We start from the raw sequence: 22401 nt of genomic DNA, 5'->3' as shown, positions 1-22401 counted from the left end.
GTTTAGTTAGTAAATAAACTAAACAGAAATTAATAAACTGTTTCTTTTTTGTGTCTAAAATATGTTATGACATTTTAAAAAGCAAAAAACTAACTAAATAAATTAAATAGACTGTATATAGGGATATGAAATATAAAATCATTGCATCCATTAAATTCAAGTTTATGACAATTATAAAATAATTGAATATTGTAAATACAGTCTTATACGTTGTGATACAAACATTATAAATAAATCAAAATGAATCGCCGGGTGTATAAATGTTAATTCTTTATATAAAGTCAATGGTATGGCCGATAAGAAACTGAACCCCCGCAAGGCAACTGGACCAGACACTGTCTCCCCCTCCACACTGAGGCACTATGCGGATCAGCTGTCTCCAGTGTTCACGGACATCTTCAACACCTCACTGGCTGACCCCCCCCTCCCCCCCCTCACATAATTTATAACTCTATATTATTGGCATTATCACCAATCTCTGCACCTTAGAACCGCACGTAACTCTACTTACTGTATATATTGTTGTTCAATATTGTTGTTGTTTTCTATATTGTTGTTTGTACAGTGCACCAACCACACCAAGGCAATTTCCTGTGTGTACCAAAATACATTGCAATAAAAATTATCTGATTCTGATCTGATTCTGATGGGTAGTGCGGTCACATTACCAATAGATGGCGCTGACGCAGCACGCTGGAGTCCAAGCCTCATCCTAACAAACAAGAGAAGAAGAAGCGGCCGTAAACTGCGCTCCCTCCGCCACCATGAACGAGCTCCGGGCAGTTTCTGCCTCTGGTTCGAAAGAGTAAAGCCTTGTTATTTCTACACGAACTGAATCCCCTCGCCGGACCAAAGTAGATGCGACACCGACTCAATATCCTGGGTGAGGCGGCTGTTTTCCCTCCACGCTGCCCGGCAGAGAAGCGGCTTGCAGGCGGCTGCGAGGCCCCCGCGCTGCGATAGAACACCATTATCCCCCTGGCTTGCTAACGTTAGCATTAGCACCCACTCGCTTGTGCTCACCAGTGTGAGTCACGCTAAGTTAAAACCCGTCAGCCACTAACTGGCTGGGTTTTACATAAACCCCGAATGGACGCGAGACATAAACAATTACGTTCGAGTCGTGCGCTTAGCCTAGAACGTGAGCTAATGTTAAGCTAGCTAGCATTAAGACTAGCTTGATAGAAGTGAGAAGCAGCACAGGACAACAACAGAGCGTCTACTTTTGTGTTTTACACGCGTGCCTGTGCGGAAACCGATTGGAAACCTGTTGCAGCAAGAACTGTAGAGTACTAACTCAAATGTGTGCGTCTCAGTCGTAGCTTCATATGCTAACATGTGTGTCTTTGCACTCAGAATGAATGAAGTGAGGAATGGACGTGCATCCGCCAGCGTTGTACAGTTGTACGTGGTGTTTTTTTTAAAGCCTTTAGTCCATTCACTTGTATTTGTAACATTCTTTCTGAGAGTGGACTTGTGCTGTTGCAGGTGACGCCACGCAGACATGTCACGCACCTGTGTTTTTTCATTCAGTCCTGCAGAATGTCCAAGATCAGGCGGAAAGTAACAGTGGAGAATTCAAAGACCATATCTGACAGCAGCAGCACCGCGACCAGCAGCACCAGCAACCCCGCCGCCCCCTCCCGTCGGCCCAGCGTGTTCGAGAGACTCGGTCCCAGCACTGGGAGTAATGCTGCTGATGTATGTATGAAGAAGACTGCACACACATGAATGCCAGCTGGGGTTTCAAGAGTTTTTATAATGCTTGTTTTGTGATTTATTGTTCGCCTCTCGGTTCAGTCAGTGGATGTTTCTCGGTCTCATTCATCTCTGTGTTTGTCCCTTTCAGAGTCACTGCAGAAATTGGTTGAAGACCGGAAATTGCAGTTACGGCAACACTTGTCGCTACACACATGGAACTCAACCACGGGCCAAAGGATTCCGGTAAGACGGCTAGCCTACATCCCTCCTTTGCCATGTGGATTTTTCTTTTTAATTCTGTCCATATCCACTTGGATGTATGATCTGTACAGTTGCTTCACTACATGTCTGGGTGTTTTCTTTTCTTTGCTTCTGTAATGTATCAGGTCAACCGAGCGGCCCACAGGTGATCTGCGGGAGAGGATGAAGAATAAAAGACAGGATGTTGACTCAGAAAACCTGAAGCGTGACGTAGACGAGCCCGCATCCCCGACAGCAAGAGTGAGTTCTCTGACATTTGAAAGTAGTCATCTGTCGGTGAATGTGTAGGTATACACTCTATTTTAAATGAAGAAATGGCTTTGGTGGACTTCAATTGTGTATTGAGCATTTAGTCTATGTAAACAAGAGGTAGCAAATGAGTTGATGCAACACGTCTGCGTCATTCCAACATCAGTGTGTTTGTCCCTATGTGCAGCAGAGAAGTTCCTCCAGAGGCCGACACAGGGAGAAGGAGGACATAAAGATCACAAAGGAACGCACTCCAGCAAGTGAAGAAGAGCCCACAGAGTGGGAAACCAATCGAGAAGGTTCAGTACCTTGATTTGTTAAATATTTAATGGACAAGTGACCTGATGAATTTAGTTAGTTGATTTTATTATTTCATGTTACCTTAATATTATTAATATGCTCTCTGACTTGACTGACAGACTCAGATATCGGTGACTACGACTACGAGTTATCCCTAGAAATGAAGCGCCAGAAGATTCAACGCGAGTTGATGAAATTGGAGCAGGAGAACCTGGAAAAGAGGGAGGAGATTGTCATCAAGAAAGAAGAGACCCCTGCCAAAACCAGAACCACCGCCTTGACGAAGGTGTGCAGTGATGAGTTTCTCCCTTCTTTTGTTTTAATTCCTCCAGGGGGATTCAATGCATTGAAATATGGTCTATACGTGGGATTCATGATCAGATTGTTGTCCCTCCCCTCAGGCCTGCCCAGAGCAGTTGAGTTCCAAAGATTCACTGTCACCAAGGAAGTCCGGTGTCTCCCCGAAACACAAAAGTGGAACAAAAGGGCCAGGCTCTGGGAAGAAAGAAAAGAAGGCGTCCATTTCCTCGCCTGTTTCAGAATCTACCAGGTGTGTTTTTTTTGTTCAGTTTTCAATTCTTTTGGTCTAGTAAGCAAGAGATTTTATAAAAATGTTGTCCATTTAGATGTCCAATTTGAGCCGTTTCTATCTTTTTCCAACCAGGTCTACAAAAGGGAGCCACAGTAAAAAGAAAGGACCTCGTACCCCAAGTCCTCCTCCACCAGTCCCTCTGGACCTCCCTGTGGTTGGGAAGAAACACAAATGCAAGCACAAAAACAAGGAGAAGTCTGAGGAAAAGCCGAAGGAGGGGAAAGATCGGGGACGAGATACAGAGAAACACAAAGAGAAGAAGGAGAAACGCAGGTATATTGTGGACCTATCGTTGGTTAACTGCTACTGCAACTGTCTCTCCAGTTAGTCAGCTCAACTTATAATCCTCATTCTTTTGAATCTGAACTTTTTACAGAGACCGATCAGACAGTTCCCACAAAGCCAAGCGGTCGGTGACATCAGAAGAGCCTTCTCCCACCAGATGTCCTTCGCCCACAGTCCGGAAGAAATCCACCTCTCCTAAAGCTTCGTCCCATAAAACCTCAGTGCTGGTCTCCCCTCCTCGCAGGTAAGCACATGTGAAATAAAATATATTCTTAATTGTCTTACATTATTCATTTAGATCAGTAAAGTGTGGGCAGGGTAACACTCATTTATTTTGTCGCTGCAGGTCTCCGTCTCCTCCACGCCACCAGCGGTCCCCTACTCCTTCACGCCACCACTCCCCGTCGTCCCACTCTGGCTCCTCTGCGCAGCGCCACTCGCCGTCTCCTCGCCGGCGACGCTCCTCCTCTCCCACCTACCACCGGAGCAGTGCTGCAGCAGGGTCCTCACCACAGAGCTCCAGGCGCTCCAGGTCACCTCCGGCCTCCCATGACGCCTCGTCTCCCCGACGCCGCTCCAACAGATCAAGCCCTGGCCGGCAGCACTCCAGGGGCCGCGAGAGGAGTCGTGGTGACCGAGAGAGGAGTCCGCCCGCCCAGGAGCGCAGACATGAGCACAGAGATGGTATTGGTATAATTGTGCTGTTTTACTGTTTTTTTCTTGTATCTCTCTGTTATATACTTCTTTACCACATTGTGCCATGAGGCTATAAAGGCAAATCCAATCACTTGGTAAATAATCTGTGTCTTTTCCAAACAGACAGCCGCAGCAAGCGAGAGAAAGACAGTGTCCGTGACGACCGGGACTATGACTCGGAACAGGTCTCATCACGTGACGACAGGGAGACCAGGGAGGCTCGTGAGCGACGGGACACTCGCGATAGAGGACGGGAAACCGTCCGCGACCATCGAGACAGCAGGGATGTAAAGGACTCCAAAGAGACCAGGACAGACACCCGGTCCAGTCGAGAGTCCCTGGAGCGGCGGGATCGCGAGCGGGAACGAGAGAGGGACCGGGATAAGGACAGAGATCGAGAGAAGGAGCGAGAGAGGGAGAGGACTGATACTTACAGGAAGGAGGAACCCGCTCAGGACGACAGGAGTTATGGGAGAGGACATGGCCGTGAGGATGGAGTGAGGACTGAGAACAGGGCAGACAGAGCTGAGAGGAACGGAAGAGGGAGAGGGCGTACAACTGAAACCTCTGATAAAGGTAATAACTAACATTGCATTTAGCTTCTATATAATTTGCAGTCACTGACAAACTACTACACTGTGCTTGGTTTTTTTCTTACTGTATTTTATCATCTGTCAGGCTCAAACAGAAACTCCAGAGGTTCCCAACTGGAAAGTACCCACGACAACTGGGAGTCCCGAAGCAGTGTGGCGCGAGAGAGGAGTGTGGAGAGGAGCACAGATCGCAGCGCTACCGAAAGAAGCTCGGAGAGGGGCTCAGACCGAGATCGCTATGATGGTGACCGAAGAGAGCAGGCCCGGGACTCCTCCTATGACAGGAGAGGAGGTCACGGAGAGAGGGATCGCAGAGACAACCGAGAGAGAGGTAGGGGTTTGGGTTTGCTTTATTTTAAGCTTGTGTAAATAGTAAGTAAACAGGAATGCCCCTGCAGTAGATTAAAAACAATGTCGCGAGTATTGTATTTTTTTTGATCAGCTAACAATGTAAACTTTCTGTTTTCCCAGATCAAAGAGCAGCTTCTCCAAACAGACACCAGGGGAGATCAGATGAGCCTGAGAGGGAGGATAGGAGAGACGATCGCAGGACAGAAAGAGTGGAGGAGAGACGAGACGACCGGACCCGCGAACGAGAGAGAGAGCGGGAAAGGGACAAGGAACGGGAGAGGGAGAAGGAAAAAGAGAAGGAGAGGGAAAAGGAGCGCGAGAAGGAGAGGGAGGCTGCAGAGAGGGAGCGGGCCAGGGAGAGGGAGAGGGAGCGCGAGCGGGAACGAGAGAGGGAGCGCGAGCGTGAGGAGAGGGAACGGGAGCGAGAGGAGAGGGAGAGAGAGAGGGAGCGCGAGAGGGAGCGGAAGGAGCGAGAACGGGAGAGGGAGCAGCGGGAGCGAGAGCGAGAGAGGCAGCGCGAATGGGAGGAAAGGGAGAGAGAGAGGGGAAGGGAGGATAGGCGGGAGAGGAGAGATGACACCAGGGAGGAGCGGCCTGTTCGAGACACCCGGGACGATCGCAAGACGAGGCAAGTATCCACTTAATCTATTTCTCTCTTGTACATGACCACAGTATTCAAACTTCAGAGGTGTAATGATCAAACTGTAAAAACGTTTATTTCCTCCTTTAGTCGTAAGAGGCCCCGGCCAGAGAGCAGCCCGAGCCCCCGGGCCAGCCCGAAGCGAGCAGCTAGGGACCTCAGTCCGGCGGACAGCGACGGCTACAACAGTGGAGAAGACAAAAGTGAGCGCCCGATTGGCCGAGGGCAGGCTAAGCTCCACCCACAGCCCCTCCTCCCCAGCCCAATGTGTCCGCCTACATCTGACAGTAGGCAAATTCTTTTTGAAGGGACACACTCCTGTTTGATGGGGAATGCGCTTCTTGTATAATGCACACACTGGAATTCCCTTTTAACTATTTGAAGTTTAGTTTTCCTTGGTTTAGCTTGGACTTTGTTTTACAGAACCGTTATTTTAAGAATAAGTCTAGAATTAGTCTTCATCTGTCTGATCTGAACCCTTGAAGGTCCAAGTGTAGTCATGTGACTGTTCTGTGTGCAGGTGGCGACAAGCATCGTCTGCTGAGCCAGGTGGTGCGACCCCAGGAGCCCCTGCTGCGTTCTCCACCGAGGCCGGCTCCTTCTGATGACAAGCCCAGTCACTGGAAGGATGAGGAGCGCAGAGGAGCGGTGGACAAACGGGAGGCACGCAGTCGACATGAAGACGTAGAGCCTCGTGGGGACCGCAACAGAGGAGGCGATAGGCGGGCAGACCACCTTTCAGAGGCGCCGGACTCCCGTGTCAGAGGCAGAGACCAGCGAGAATCCACGCCACCTCCTGCTCCTCCTCCACCTCCTCCTCAAGTCCTCGTCACCAGCAGTGAAAACACAACTGGAAACCAGCCCCATGAGGAAGGCAAGAAGAAGACAAAGTCACTGAGGAAAGGGCTGAAGAAGGGTCGCAAAGATGAAGAGATAAACACTGGCAAGATTTTAGCTCCAGTAGGGGACCGTTTAAACATTGAGCCCCCAGCTGCTGCTCCTGCAGATGCTCCTCCAGCCTTGCAATCACCCAGGAAAGTTCCCAAGAAGAAGGCGCTTGACAGAAAGAGGAAACGCTCGCGAGGAGCAGAGTCTGATGTATCTGAGGAGGAAACTGCAGCTCATCAGCCACATAATAAGAAGAAGAGGGGTCCCCGGACCCCACCACCCTCAATGAGGCCTGATAACCGTGCTCCTGTAGTCAGCGCAGAGCCGTCTCCACTCCCAAAAATGGACAACTTCAGTGACTGGTCAGATGAAGAGGTCACAGCTCCCCTGGCTCCTGCTGAGCCCCTTAGGAGAAGTGCTGGTCCTCGGCTGGGCAGGGACAGGGAGAGGTGTAACCCCCCAGCCATTGCCCCGCTACTCCCCCAGGATCCGCCAATGCTTCTGCAGACTTTGACTCCACAGCCTCTCATGTCCCAGCCCCTGCTCCGCAAACCTCCTCCAGAGCAGACGCGCAGCAGCAGCATGGGAAGCAACCAGAGCCGCACATCATCTCGACGCCTGAGATCACCCTCTAATGAGTCCTCAAACCGCGAGGACCCCCAGGGTCCACGATCCCGCCGGGGAAGACAGCCGGGCACCAACTCCCGCGACCGAGAACGAGAGAGGGAGAGAGAGAGGCCGGTTGTAAATGAGCCTCCTGTGGCTGAGAGGAAATCTCGAATTGACCAGCTGAGGAGAGGAGAGCCCAGCCGCAGCACCTCATCAGGTAAACTCACACTATCAAACACATCATGGAATCATAGTTCCTTCTTGCCAAATGCATCGAGGAACAGTACAGACAACACAGCAGTATGTTACTCATTTAAAACCCTAATGTTCTCTGTTGTCTCATAGACCGGCAGGATTCTCACAGCCACAGCTCCAGACGCAGCTCTCCTGACTCCGAGAGACAGACCAGATCCCGGTCACGCGCAGGCTCCTATGACAGTAGAGAGCGGGAGAGAGAGCGGGAGCCGTTCGAGCGGGAGCGAGACCGTAAGGACCTCCGGCCTCCTCCTCCCCAACAGCCGCAGCAGCAACCGTTGCTTCTCCAGCAGCCCCTCCAACAACCACGAGACTGGGAAGCAGAACCAAGGGACTGGCCCAGCAGGGGACGAGAGCCCTTGCTCATCCGTCCCGGCCGTGAACCTCTCCTGAGGGAACGGGACATCAGGGACAGGGAACGCTTGCTCCCTGAAGGACTCATCCAGCAGCATGAGCGGGAAAGGGAGCGGGAGAGGGGCCGGGAGAGAGACAGTAGAGGCGAGAGGGATGGCGATCGAGAGAGGATGATAATGATGGACCTGCCTCCCCACGGGGACCTCAGGCCTGTAGGACGAGGGGACCTGAGGGGAGACATGAGAGGGGACATGAGAGGGGACATGAGAGGGGACATGAGAGGAGACATGAGAGGAGACATGAGAGGAGACATGAGAGGGGACATGATGCGGCCGGAGAGGAGCGAATATGAGCCTCTGCTGCCGAGAGAAGCCTTTGGCCAACCTGAGACCGAGAAAGCCAGCAACAGTCACCATCTCATGGGAGAGCCACGGGAACGGGAGCTGGAGAAGACAGACAGCATTGACGGTAAGAGGATTCAAGCATCTCTGCGTTTCAGTGTCACCTTTTTTCAATTTTCCAGCGTGGGTTTAAAGGAATCTGTGTGTGCTGTGTTCTCAGGAGACCACGACGGTAAAGAAGACGATGGCCAATCAGTGCCATCTGTTGGCGAGGAGTATGAGCCAATCAGTGATGACGAGCTGGATGAAATTCTGGCTGATAGTCAGAAAAAAGAGGATCAGCAGGACGATGAAAAAATGACAGGTAGCGGGGAATTCCTACACTATGGAAAATGTCTGAATTGGAGTACTATGTAAATCATAACAAGACAATAAAACCATAAAGATCCAGCTTGGAAATTGAAATCCCCATTTCTCCAACTCGACAGGTCCTCTGGATGTGATCGATGTGGACTGGTCCAGCCTGATGGCCAAAAAGAAGCAGGAACCCCGGGCAGCAGGGGCAGCGTTGCTCCGATTCACCCCAGGGGCCGTGCTTCTTAGGACGGGCATCTCTAAGCGACTCGCGGGGCCCAAGCTCCTGGAGCAGGTCAAAGAGGTGTGCAGGTCTGAGATGGACGACCCTAAAGGTGAGAATTGTGACAATGTTGAACCATAAATTCACAACATGATTCCATGTTTTTAATCTGCAAACTCTGTATTTTTACTATAGTTTAGAATTGGGATAGTGTCGATTTCTTTTGTGAGATCCATTCGTCTAAAACTTGTGTTCTCCTCCATCTTTCCAGATGCCGACAAGCTGTTTGAGCATGAGCTTGGGGCCTTGAACATGGCGGCCCTGAACAGGCGGGTGGAGCGGGCAGGTCTACTGACAAACCTCGGGCCCTGCTGCAAGGCCCTGTGTGCCCGCAGAGACTTCGCCATCCGTCGGCAGCTGTTAAAAAATGACAAGGTAGATACATGAATTTAGTTTTGCCCTTTTCTGTATTGATCGTCTCTGTTTTCTCCAAATTAAACCCCCTTAAATCTCTTTATCTTCTTTTCTCCCTCAGGGCCTAATCAAGCAGTACCCCACTACGCCGGTGGTAGACAACGAGCTGCTGCAGATGAGCATGCGTCTCTTCAGAAGGACCGTGGCTGGCCAGGCTTCTGTCCTGGGACGGCCCGACAGCGGGTCGGCACCGGCGGCCGAGGTTTCTGCAGCCGGTAGTAGTAGTAGTAGTAGTAAGCTCAGCACAGCTCAGCCTGAGGTGTGTGTGTCCTGAAAGAAATGAGCTTAGCGAGTAAAAGACTTCTTCGCCGTCATCTCTCTTAAACTCTGAATCTCTCTTCCCCATTGCATTACATACACAGCCTTTTTAGATACAAGAGAAAATAAACAATAACGGCAAATTTGTGGATTTCATTTATGCTTAACATGTTTTTGACGACCTGCAAGTGCTGTGCCATAGACTATTGGACTTTCTAGCCTATGGAGACGTGTCATGAACGGCGTACGAGAAACATACAACATGTGAAATGATGTCATGAATTTTTTTGTGCGTGTGCATTACAGTATTTTACAGCATCTTTTTAATTGTCCATTTCACCTGCCTAACCAAGTTCTTATGACTTGTTTTCATATATTGTGCATTGGTTCACAACAACTGTGCATTAAAATGATTAGATGTTGAGTTCTGTAACGGGTCTTTTGCTTTGTACAAAGTGGCTGTGCAGCCTTCAAATAATGTGGCACTTGTAGTTGTGATGACCAGTTATTGATCAGCAACACTGAAAGTGAAACATCCTGCCGGGACTTGAATGAATGTTTTCTCTTGAACAAGCACTGCCAAACTATTCCTCCACTGTTAGTTGTTACAACTGTGGGTTTGTGGAAACTGTTGCTTTTTTTTTTCGGTTCATGTATTTGTGTTGAATAGTTTCGGCAATGTCGTCCTGAGAACACTGCGGAATGCCAGATCGCCATCACTGCCATGTGGGAGGACTCGCCTCAAACAGCCCACGCCGTCCAAAAAGGAGCCCCAGTGCTCCCAGTAGGAAAAGACACTAGAGTGCTTAGGTAAAAAAAAACAAATGACTGAAGATAATTAATTTGAACTTGACACCTCACCTCTGTGTCATAGTGCTTCTTCATCCAGTCACAGTTTTAAAAAAGTACGTTGGATTAAACATGCTGTGAGAATTCAGAGGACAAATAATGAACAGAATTACACTAGGGGGTAATGCCGTTATTGTAGAGAAACCTGGATTTAACGTGAAGCCTCCTCCTCCGGGCCGTCAGACTGTGACCTGACACCTCAGTGACATTACAGACGCAGAGACGCTTGGCTCTCATGACGCCTGAGATCTCTACGATGTCTACAGACACTTTCCCAGCGTGTTTCTTTATCATGGCAACATGTGCAAGTAACGATATCTGGGTTGACTGTATTTTTATTTTACTGTACAATAAATGTATGACATTTGCCAAGTTCTAACCAGGTGCTAGTTTAAAATCCATTATAAGTAGTTTAAGAGGAGCAATGAAGATCATTACAAGATGTGGACTTTAGCATTTTTTTTAGGTAAGTACTACAGTGTATGATTGCAGCCACATAAAGCTTGTGTTACCTTTATGAATGAGTGATAAAGAATCGTCACTCCTACAGTCTAGAGAGGAAGTTCTACATCCAGGATCTATACTTCAATACTCTAAAAGTTGTTATGTCTCATGTGTTCTATCGTTTATATGAACAAAGCAAGTGTTTTATAGGGGAACCCACACAAACAGATCTGGTTACACATCACAAAAATATATATTTATTATATTGTGAATGGGGTAAAATATTATATTCTCTAACTGATTCAAAACCTTGTGTGTATATAAACATGAATGATTTTTTTTAACTAATTCTGCCTATCACATAATTGTCAAAGGTGCAAATATCAGTTTAAAATGTATTTGTATAACATGTCTTTATATGTTGTGTAAATAGTCTTAATGGCTACAGAATGTTATTTTGGTTAAATAAAGAAGCTGTTCTTAAGACTGACTGGTTCAACTATTTTCTAAACATATAAAGATGGTAAAAATGACAGATGGTAAAATACTGTTTATTATAAACCTTATTTTTTTACTGCCTGTTACTTGGTTCCTCATTGTAGTTTTTGGTTGAATTATAAGTATAATCATTGTTTTAATTTGTATGATTTAATAAACAAACACAAAAAAGTATAATATCCAAGTTTATTTCATGGTCTGTTTAGTTTGGTTCTTACATATTAACAGGTGTTGGACAGCATCAAAACTAGGAACCTTTGTGCGTGCGCCGCTGTTGTGGACGAGAAACGGACCGGTTTCCTTTACCCACAATCCTTCGCCGTTGGTTCCGTCCTTCCGGCTTCCGTCTCAACCTAGAGTCGATGTGAGTATTTTCTCCGGGATTTCGATTCCCTCCAATCTGACGCCATCCTACCACATTAAAGCTCTAATTCACCAAACATCACGTATAACTACACATATCATCGCTCTATCGTTTTATATCCGAGAGTTTTGAGGCGGTTGAAAGTCGATAAATGTGATTAAAGAGGGCGGATGGTCGCGCTCGGGTCCACTGAGCCCCGGTGGCTTCCAGCTGCCATTGTGGCTCAGTCGAGTTTGCTCCGTCTGCTCCACAGACGTGTCTTATTGTCAAATAGTTAAAATAATGGTGCCAGTTTGATTTTGTGTAATTCTTCATTCATGCTCCTGTGTTTACCCTGTCGTTTAAAATAACGTAAGCCCCGCGTTAGCTTAGCCAAAGTTGACGTTAGCACTTGCCTCCCGTCAAATACACTGATGTTGGCTAGCGGTGCTAGCGCCGAACATGCTAACGTGCTCTCTTGTACTAATGCTAGTTTGTTGCTCTGCAGATGGCCCCAACTAAGAAAGGAGAGAAGAAGAAGGGGCGTTCAGCCATCAACGAGGTGGTGACCAGAGAGTACACCATCAACGTTCACAAGCGCATCCATGGAGTGTGAGTACTGGGAAGAGGACACGGGAGGCTGGGGCCATGTGGACTAATAAGCTCATAAGTTAGTGTTTACTTGAGGTCAGTTTTAAATGATGCTCAGATCTTTCTTTTCAGATTTGTTTTAAAGTGAGTTTGCAAAAAGGGATAGAAACATGTGTGTCAGTGCTGAACACTGAAAAGTGCAGGTATACATTAGTTTTGGTTGGTGTCACAACTAATATTCACTCATTAGATTTCGAATACAACCAACATTTCAGTGTCGTATTATATTAATAATATAAAGATCCAGTGAACTGAGGACCTAAGTGTTTGTTTGACCACAGTCAGCATCTCTTGTTAATACTGGTAATGTCTTACAGGGGTTTCAAGAAGAGGGCCCCCCGTGCCATCAAGGAGATCCGCAAGTTCGCAGTGAAGGAGATGGGAACTCCCGATGTGCGCATCGACACTCGTCTCAACAAGGCAGTGTGGAGCAAGGGTGTCAGGTGAGAGGATAACCTCAGTGCTCACATCTAAAGAATCAACAGCTTTAAGTTCAATTTCTAAAATGTTGTGTAGGTACGTTTCAATGAGTAAATTGCCACTAGTTTGAATGTGATGGGACTAATATAGGGAAACAAACTAATTGGCATCTGTTGGCTGTCACTCAAGACGTATAAGAAGTTATAACTATCTTTGCTTAGATCACTGTATCTTAAAGGCTGAAGAAAAGACATTCAAGGTTTTTCCCATGACAACATATTAATTTGTTCACTGTAGTTTTCAACATCTGAGTGTGGGTTCAGCGCACAATGCCCCCTTGACCCACCGCATCTCATTTATCGTGACATTTTATTAGGTCACTCAGTTTGACAGTGTTTTGAGATTTACTTGCCATCGTGGCACATCTGCAGGCCTGTGAAGTTTGCAGCAACTTATCAAATAGCTTACATCTGTATCTATTATGTTTTTCAGGAACGTGCCGTACAGGATACGCGTACGTCTGTCCAGGAAGCGTAACGAGGATGAGGACTCTCCCAACAAACTGTACACCCTGGTCACGTACGTTCCTGTCACCACATGCAAAGGTAAACACATGTTCATGGACTTTCAAATAATAAATAAATAATGAAGCAAAAACGACCTCTCACTGACAACTCACTCTCTTCTTTCCCCAACAGGTCTGCAGACAGTCAATGTTGATGAAAACTAAATTTGTCCCCTCTGCGAGTGGAATAAATGAAACAAAAAAGAGCTCTTGTTTTGCGTCTTTCTTTCCGATTCTGTACTCGACTGAATGTTTGATTTGGGTTGTTTCTTATAGTTATGTTTATATTATCAATATCCCATGACTGACAGTTCTAACAGTAACCTGGTAATAGTTACATGGTTATTTGTGACGTAATCCTTGACAGACTGACACATCTACCTTAAAAAGTGATGCCTTTGTTCTAGTTAACATTAGTATTGTTGAATCTGTATACACTGAAAATACCAATGTGACAGTTGAGGTCATCCAGATGTTTTGATCAGATATATACATTTAGTCACAGATTTATCACAATCAGCAGGTAGGATATTCAGGTTGTTAAAAAATTGCAAATTTACTGCTTTGCCAAATAATGCATCTTCCTCCCAGGTCTCTTTTTTGACTCTTTAGGGTCAAACTCTTCCCAGATGATATTTTGGTCTGTTTTGACATCACACTAAGAATATTAATACACTTTCTAGTCATAAAAAGGAAGGGGATGCCAATCTTAGCAATTAATCAAATAAACAATTGACAAATAGTACATTCACAACTTTATTTCTGTATCTAGGAACCAAATACCTTTCATTCTTAAATATCTGCAAATGAATTACATGGCAGCAGCTCTTCAACACTAACACTTAAATCAAAGTGTAGTAAAACGTGTTTTAGCTCAGGCATTATTTTATTGTATTTTTACACATTTTAACGAACTCAGGCTAATTGCAAGGAAATGCGTCTTTAACTGGGTCTAATAAATAATTCACTCTAAACATTCATGAACAATATGCATAGGATCATTAATAAAAACCAACAAAGGAGATTATGCAAATTCGATATAGTTACAGGCGGAACTCGGGACTACACCGGGTCCTCTCCCTAACACGGAAGTAGGCGTGGCATCATGCAAACTGGGTTAAAGAAGAACAAACAGGGCGCAGCAGCAGCGTCTTTCACAGAGTTAGTGCAGCTTTGAAATAGATGTAACTCCAATAAGAAGGTAAGAGGAAGTAGAAGAGAGTGTGTCTGTGTTGACTTCACATGCGAAGCGAGAAAAACTAGCGTAGTACAAGTTGTCTGGGAGGGTCAGGTGTGGCTAGCTGTTGAGCTTACTACAAGTTAGCTTCATTAAATACAGTTAACAGAGGCTACTATATGAGTTAGCATATTGTGGCTAACAACTACACAGTCTAAATGTAGTAATGTAATCATAATAATCATAACCTATTGAATTAGCAGCTAAGCAAGGATCCACACGTAGCTAAGCTAACTCCATAACTTAACAGCGATGTAACGTGGTGAGGTGCTAGCAAACCTTAAGGCAAGGTGACAGGTATAACTTATGGAAGGCTAACTCTAATGAATAAACGTTAGCTTCATTGAATACAGCCAACAGTGGCTGCTGTGTATGTGCGTGAATACGTTTGTGTTAGCATTAGGTGGCTAACAATAACAAACAAACTTAATGCACTAATGTTAGCTTATGTCATCAGTTATCACATGAGCAGATGGGCAGGGATATATATATGTGTGTGTGTGTGTTTAGCTAACTCTATAACTTGACACGCACATAACGTAGTGAGGTGTTAACAGACATTACGTGAGTGGTGCTAGTGTTAGCAATAGCATGCTGTCCCCGGTAAAGCCTCCATGTGTGTGCAGGTGGGAGCTCGGCACAGTGTTTCCATGGCCCTCGGCTGACGTGCGGAGCGATGCGGCACCACTGGCTGCTCCTCGGGGCTTGCGGCTGGGTGCTGCTCATCCTCATGTTCGTCAGCAAGTTCATCAGCTACAGAGCCGTGGACGGTGAGATGCTGGATCCTGTCGTAGACCGCCATTTGTTGTGGATGCGATGTTCAACCAGCTCTGACTTGTTGTTTTCAGATTATGGAGAGAGGCTGGCTGGTCAGAGTTGGACTCTACCAGACGCCAAGCTGAATCAACCCATACCAGATTCCAGTCAAGAAAAAGCTGCCCCCCAACCTTCAGATCAGGTTAATACTTTTATATACGTTCTAACAAAACTGAGCACAATCATGTTAAAATAACTATCAATCACATTAGTGTTGTTTTTGTGTTTTTGTGTTTCAGCCTTCTGAAGCACCCACACTGACAGATTGGCAGGCAGTCACCGATAGGCGGAATGAGCTGCTGTCGTCCATGTGTAAGAACAGCAGCCTCAGGAATTTGACCCATGTCTCCATCAGCAAGTTCGTCCTGGATCGAATCTTTGTCTGCGACAAACAGAAGATCTTGTTCTGCCAGACGCCTAAAGTGGGAAACACGCAGTGGAAGAAGGTCCTCATTGTGCTCAATGGTAAGTGTGGACTGGACAAAGGGAGGAACAATCAGGGATTCAAGTTCTTGGTTGCAGATCCTCTCAGCCAATCCCTGGTGAACTATGTGATGGGGGACTACGTTTTGTCTGCTGAGCAGCTCATCGGAGTTAGTTTGATCTGCTCTGAGGATGTTGTGACTCAAGTGCGTGCATGGTGAAGGAAAAATGGAAACAGGCAAATACAGAGCTGGGGCAAAAGATAAATGTTAGGTATTAATGGATATTTATCTTAAAAGATCAGGGAGGAAAGAAGCTGAGTTGAAGAAAATAGTCAATAAGTGAACAGTTTGATTTAAACACCATCGTCTGCGACACAACATTATTTAGCAGAATTTAATTTCCTTAATCAATGCTGAAATCATATTTGTTAGATTAAAATTGGAGAATATGTGTATTCAGTTGTAACCTGATGGGGACAAAGTGCTGCTGGCAGCGGAGAATGGAAATATAGATCAAACCGATAAAGATTTATGACTGTAACCTCACTGTCTGATGCAGCAACAGAGAAATGATTGTAGCGAATTGAAGTTGCATCATGTGTGTCTATTTTTATAATTTTTTTTTACATAAGATGCAACTTCAATTCGCTACAATCATGACGTCATTTCAATTTCCAGAGACTCAGAGTTTGAAAGACAGTGTATAGACCTTGTTTTTAGCTCAGGACGAAGGGTAAGAATTTGAATCTTTCAAAATTTGCTTTAATTCCAGAACAAAGAAAATATTATAATAAAGGATTGACTGATGAACATCAGTTATGATTTTATGGGTTGGCTGCACACAAATGGTAAAATATTAAAGCGATGCTCTAAATATTTCAAGGCTGAAGTTGCATTTGTTTTGTTCGCTGATTAAATCAATGATTTATGTGGTTGATTGTCTTCAGGAGGATTCTCTGATGTGAATGAGATCCCAGAAAACCTCGTTCACGACCACGAGAAAAACGGCCTGCCCCGCCTGTCATCACTCAAACCACAAGAAATAACTCACAGGTGAGATGGAGTTTTGGTGATAGATGATGACTGAAAACGAACAGTGTGTATTGATTGGCTTACATTTGGCTTTAATTTAAAGGGCAACATTTATTTCAAGATTTTCTGATGGAGAAATGCTCATTGGCCTACCCTGACTGTTAACCCTGAATCCCTCTTCAACAGATTAAACACCTACTTTAAGTTCTTCATTGTGAGGGATCCCTTTGAGCGGCTCATTTCTGCATTCAAGGACAAGTTTGTGAAGAACCCTCGCTTCGAGCCTTGGTATAAACATGACATTGCTCCCGCCATCATCCGCAAATACCGCAAGAGCCACCGCGACAGCAGCCTCTCCGCGTCTGGCCTGCACTTTGACGACTTTGTCCGCTACCTGGGCGACATGGAGGGCCGCCGCCGCTTGGACCGGCAGTTTGGTGAGCACATAATTCACTGGGTGACTTACGCGGAGCTGTGTGCGCCGTGCGAAATACACTACAGCGTGGTCGGCCACCATGAGACATTGGAGCAGGACGCCCCCCACATCCTCAAAGCGGCCGGCATTGAGAAGCTGGTGTCCTACCCGTCCATCCCTCCAGGCATCACCCACTACAACCAGTCCAAGGTGGAGCACTACTTCGCCACCATCAGCAAGCGAGACATCCGGCGTCTCTTGGCACGCTACCAGGGGGACTTCCACCTGTTTGGTTATCCGAGCCCAGACTTTCTACTGGACTAAAAATGATTAATAGTGACTAAAAATGTTTTCATATGAATTGTCTCAACATTTTTGGTTCGCTGAGACAGAGGTGTATCGGAGCTGAGCGGCTGAAAAGGCCTCATATGCAGGAGATGGCGCACTGTAGCCGCGTTGCTGTTAATTTTAACCGCCTCTGGTGGAGTAACTGACCGATTGTGGTGATGCTGCCTATATTTGCAGTCACTGGAAAAGTACTGCCTCATATTCGAATATTAAAAGTGCTGTTACAGAGTCGTGGGCTGGAACTGACAAAGAGTCAACTTAAAGATTAAATCCAGGTCAAATAGAGAAAAACCTTTGCTACCTTTTGTATTTATGACAGTTATATGTCAGAGACTCTTATAATGCCAGGGTTACAGGCCCGAGACCCTGTAATGTAGCTATCATATTGCACTGTAGGGATCACCTGTTACAATGACTCATCCTGTCACTGAAAGCTGTGAACAGTGCTACAGAGTGTTTCCTCAAAATAGTCTTTTCTGTACCTCTTGCGCTAGACAAACGCTACAATGTGTGTATCAGGGAGTAAAGCATGAATAAAACGGCTGACTAATGATCTTTACAACCATTTTTCAACTTTTATATCTTGTATCATTGATTTTTGCTTAACTTGAGTCATCCTAACGTCTTCTATTACACTAAATTATTCTTAAAATGTCAGTAAATTGTATCTGAATGGTAACAAACAGACCAGTAGACCTTGTTCGCTCCCTGATTCAAAACTGTAGCTGCTGTTCTGGTCGCTCCGCCTCGTTCACTCCATTTATCGGCTCTGGGATGTTGAAGGAAAAGTTGGCACTGGATTTTTAAAGGCTTGTTAGTTTTGTTTTTTTTCTATAACCGAGAGGTACTGTGTAAATGTTCTTGATATGACCTGCAACTCAACATTTGTATAACATGTTGCTATTTATAACATTAACTGGCTGACTAGTGGCACAAAGAAGCATCTTGGTTGTAAGACGCTGTGTCTACATTTTGGACGACGGGTTAGTAATAAAGCTCCATGTGGAAGACTCAGATTTTAATATTTCATTGTTTGTGTGTTTTGTGGTTTGTTGCTGCAATAATATTCCATCTCCACGAGGTGGCAGTGTAAGCCATTTTTAAAACGTCCTGCTCAGTTACCACAAACTGCTCAGTGCACAGACTAAATGTCACCACTCACACTAGAACCATGGGAATCAGGGCAAAACAGTGACTTCATCGTCATGTGTCAGCAGAAAACCGTCCGGGCCAATGGGAGGAGAAGAGGGATTTACTTTATAGGTGACATTACTTCAAGATTTACCTCTTGGCAGATGGATTTAAGTTGATTTACAGAGCTTAAGCGTTAGTTAAGTGTCTTAAGTGTAACCTTTTTAAGTGTTAAGCCTTTGTGCTTGTGTGATCCTGAGTGTCTCACCCTGCCTGACGGGTTTGTCCTGTCATGTCCTGTCAGTGTTGACTTGAGGTTTGTTTGACCAACAGATCAGATGTGTGTATTAGAGCCGAGTTATGAGAAATAACTGAAACACCACCTCTTGTTTTTTGTGTTTTTGTTGCAAAATACTGTGGATTGCAAAAAAACAAAACACGATGAGCACTCACATATGATAGTACTTATTTTATATTACTGTAAGTGCAGGGCTACAAGGCCTTTTAAGAGCTCACTATCGTGCACATTGATTTGCTATGATGGGAAGCTGAGGCTGCAAACACACTCACACTCACTCACATGCTTAACAAGATCATTCCATGAAGCAAACTGAATCTTTACTGACAAAACACCCATGTCGTGATCAAATCTGTCTGCTAATATATTAATTTAGCTGTAATTCACTTCCCTCAATTGAAAAGTCTAATTCTTAAAGTCATTATTTGTTCATTTGGCTCCATTATTAATGATGATGTGAAATAATTATATTCATGCACAACATCCCTCCTGAGGTTGCTCACATGCCACACCCATGATTACAATATTGACAGGGAAGTTGCACGTGCACGAGGATGCTGAGCCTCCCCCGCCCTGGCTGCATGTATAACATGTATAGATGCTCATATACAGGCGGATGTGAGGGTATAGAGTCAGATATGAGCGATGCATTAAATAACCTCGGTGTCCATGCTCGGTGAAACGAGGCCCAGCCCTTTTCTTTCTGCGCGAGGCCGACCGGCTTCTAATCTGTGTGCGGTTCTTCATAAAAGCTGCGTCAAGCTGGACGGAAGCATCCGGGCTGCAAACGGAAGGGATCTGATTTTGCTTTCAACATAAAAGGAACTTGGAGGCCCAGAGTAATAGAACAGCTTGGTTACCTCATAATAAAATGTCTGACAGGAATTTAACTTGTATATGCATAACCTGTTCACAAGATTTCTTAACATATTTTGCTCACAACTCGTTTATATTAGCAGCCCTCCACCCACAATATGTACTATTACTACAGGACAGGAAGTGTCATGATACTGTTTTAATGAAATCTGTGTTAGGGCTCACATTATTTAATCTGCTAATTTACAAAGTTTTCAAATAATTTCAACATCATACCACAACACTTATATATATATATATATATATATTTGTCTTTAACTTTATGGTAAATAAAGTGAGGATAACAATGTGAAGTTAAGAACTTAGTAGAGAACAGCTCGGCACAGGTACCACAGGCAAAATAACAATTATACTACCAATACTGCTACTACTACTACTACTACTATTACCAATAATAATAATGATAATGACCATACAAGTTATAATAATACTGCTACTACTACTACTACTATTACCAATAATAATAATGATAATGACCATACAAGTTATAATAATACTGCTACTACTAATAATAACAATAATACTACTACTGCTTTTCGATCAACTACTACTAATAATAATACTGAAGACAATAATGATGACCACAACAATAATAATACTGCTACTACTACTCATAATAATTATACTGCTACAACTACTAATGATGATAACGACCATACAAGTTATAATAATACTGCTATTACTACTAATAACACTAATAACACTACTACTACTACTACATCAACTAGAAATAATGCTGATGCTGAAATAAAGGTGATAATGATAACACAACATTAATAATAATACTGCTACTACTCATAATAATTATACTGCTACTACTACTACTAATAATAATGAAATGATTATATTAAATTAAATGAGTCACATCTGTCAGACACTAGAGAGCATTGTTTCAGAGCCAGGCTTTTATTCTGAAGGTCCGCAGCGGAAGGCTAGGCTACCCGTGCTAGCTCGTCCGACACCCAGCGGCCAGAAGCGGCAGAGAGCGGACAGGGAGCCCGCTGCTGCCACCTCAACATGGAGTAGCCTGAGCTCCAGCGGCTGCTGCCCGAGAAGCGGACCCCACGGAGAGGAGTGCGACGCGGCCTCAGCTGAGTTCCCCACCTCGTCCGGACGAGCCCCGCCGGTGCTCCAGCGGAGGACATTTTTCTGCAAACGCGACGGGAAGCTCGGCTTTTATTTGAAAAGATGGCGAACGACTCTCCGGCTAAAAGTCTAGTTGACATAGACTTGGCTTCCCTGCGGGTGAGTGGAGCCTCCGAGCCGGGTTTTCTCTACATCAAATCTTGTATTCCACATCCCTTCATATTAAAACAACCCACGTCCCTTGGATGTGGCTAATGTTAGCTAGCTCCAACCTGCTCTCCGCGGCCGCTCTCGGCTTGAAAATGACCGCTGAGCCGTAGCGAGGTGTTGCCAGTGTCTGCTTTTTCCTTTGTTCGGGATGCATTTGGCATGTAGGGGCGAGCAGGGCGCAACAGCTGGCTCACCCCGGACCGAACCTTTCACAGATCGAACCCACCGAACCCCCTCGTCAAGCTTCATCCCCCCCGAAAAACTCCCATTTCTGTGTTTCTCTTTTTCCAGGATCCAGCTGGGATATTCGAATTGGTGGAGGTGGTTGGAAATGGCACCTATGGACAAGTATACAAGGTTGGTTGCAGGCGCAGTGCATGGCCCGTCCTGGTTTCTTCTGCACAGCCACTGTTGTTTTTCTGTCCCCCATCCAGCCGGGGAACAAAGGGAGTGACAGGGTAACACACTTAGGATGTGTAGCTGGGACCAACACAACACAAACAACACATTAGACACGGGGAAGCTGGGGGAAAGGTGTGATATTACAGATTCTGGTTTGTTGTGGTGTGTGTGTGAGCAGGGGCTGGGACTGTGTGTCCTTCTGTCTGTCTGTCCTACTGTCTGTGTGTGAGTGTGTGTCTGTCCTACTGTCTGTGTGTGAGTGTGTGTGTGTCTGTTTTAAAGAGTGAATCAGACAGTCTACAGTTGGATGCATCACCGATCTTGCATCACCTGTCGAGGATGGAGAAACAGTATCAGCCATAATCCAGATGCTGCTGAGCTCACGTCTTCTTGTTGGCTGATTGTGTTTCTTCTTTCTTCTCACAAAATCGCCCCCCCCCCCCCCCCCCTCAAAAAAATCATATCCTGCTTTATAAAAAATCAGGACTTTTTCCAGTTCACTGCATGGGAATCCCAGTCTCTCCGGGCCATCTGCTCCTGGTGTCACATTTCTCTGCTGAGAAGGAACATTGCGGCTGTTGAGAGATGCAGAGGAAGACACGGCGAGTGCTCGTGTTGAAGTTAGAGATGTGGCCTTGGATTGGAGAGTCAATCGGTCCTGAGCTAATGCTACAACAGGGCCTTGTTTTGTTGTCATTTCTGCAGCTGGGCTAACCAGTGGGGAGGGGGGGGGGGGGGGGGGGGGGGGGGGGGGGGGGGTGGGGGGGCTCCATTTTATCGCCTGCTGCCGTATATGATGTGTTAAGATTTGTTAAGCGCCGTTAATAGGCTCTTACTGGCAGGGCTCACCAAAAAAACATCATTTGCTCGCACACTAAGCAGCAAGCTAAGCTGAGTATTTAATTCTAACAGCCCTCAGTGCTCCAGTGAC

General features: G+C 45.6%; 4 protein-coding genes across 12 annotated transcripts in view; all 4 read left to right on the top strand.

Moving 5' to 3' along the window:
• The first annotated feature begins 735 nt into the window (after positions 1-735).
• Positions 736-9848, top strand: zc3h13 (zinc finger CCCH-type containing 13). Of its 3 annotated transcripts, XM_062380454.1 has the most exons (21): positions 736-883; positions 1357-1404; positions 1534-1701; positions 1850-1944; positions 2088-2202; positions 2399-2510; positions 2631-2797; positions 2913-3061; positions 3176-3376; positions 3480-3632; positions 3735-4072; positions 4208-4660; positions 4763-5008; positions 5149-5656; positions 5759-5955; positions 6189-7382; positions 7511-8242; positions 8336-8479; positions 8604-8804; positions 8964-9127; positions 9228-9848. In XM_062380454.1, the coding sequence occupies exons 3-21, from the start codon at positions 1543-1545 to the stop codon at positions 9438-9440; spliced, it is 5541 nt and encodes a 1846-aa protein (XP_062236438.1). In that variant the 5' UTR covers positions 736-883; positions 1357-1404; positions 1534-1542; the 3' UTR covers positions 9441-9848. The 3 variants fall into 3 exon arrangements, with proteins under 3 accessions (XP_062236438.1, XP_062236439.1, XP_062236437.1); XM_062380455.1 differs by lacking the exon at positions 1357-1404 and having other exon boundaries at positions 740-883; positions 5759-5871; XM_062380453.1 differs by lacking the exon at positions 1357-1404 and having other exon boundaries at positions 740-883.
• A 1596-nt stretch (positions 9849-11444) lies between these two features.
• Positions 11445-13400, top strand: rpl31 (ribosomal protein L31). Its single transcript, XM_062380522.1, has 5 exons — positions 11445-11579; positions 12067-12170; positions 12527-12652; positions 13122-13234; positions 13328-13400. The coding sequence occupies exons 2-5, from the start codon at positions 12067-12069 to the stop codon at positions 13357-13359; spliced, it is 375 nt and encodes a 124-aa protein (XP_062236506.1). The 5' UTR covers positions 11445-11579; the 3' UTR covers positions 13360-13400.
• An 872-nt stretch (positions 13401-14272) lies between these two features.
• Positions 14273-18489, top strand: chst10 (carbohydrate sulfotransferase 10). The gene is made up of 6 exons (XM_062380508.1): positions 14273-14395; positions 15058-15201; positions 15280-15389; positions 15487-15712; positions 16620-16725; positions 16891-18489. Exons 2-6 carry the CDS (start codon positions 15108-15110, stop codon positions 17441-17443), a joined length of 1089 nt encoding a protein of 362 aa, XP_062236492.1. The 5' UTR covers positions 14273-14395; positions 15058-15107; the 3' UTR covers positions 17444-18489.
• A 2233-nt stretch (positions 18490-20722) lies between these two features.
• LOC133933387 (mitogen-activated protein kinase kinase kinase kinase 4-like) overlaps positions 20723-22401 on the top strand; it is a 30810-nt gene continuing 29131 nt past the window's right edge. For 5 of the 7 annotated variants that reach the window (XM_062380464.1, XM_062380468.1, XM_062380463.1 and 2 more), the window contains exons 1-2: positions 20724-21017; positions 21360-21425. In XM_062380464.1, coding sequence (XP_062236448.1) covers positions 20961-21017; positions 21360-21425 — 123 coding nt within the window. In that variant the 5' untranslated portion in view covers positions 20724-20960. Of the gene's footprint in view, positions 21018-21359; positions 21426-22401 lie in introns of all 7 variants that reach the window. The other 2 variants (XM_062380466.1, XM_062380467.1) reach the window with 1 other exon arrangement.

This window comes from Platichthys flesus, chromosome 22 (assembly GCF_949316205.1).
Source record: "Platichthys flesus chromosome 22, fPlaFle2.1, whole genome shotgun sequence".
NCBI lineage: Eukaryota > Metazoa > Chordata > Actinopteri > Pleuronectiformes > Pleuronectidae > Platichthys > Platichthys flesus.
Note: the sequence above shows the minus strand (reverse complement) of the source record. Positions and strands in the feature narration are given on the sequence as shown.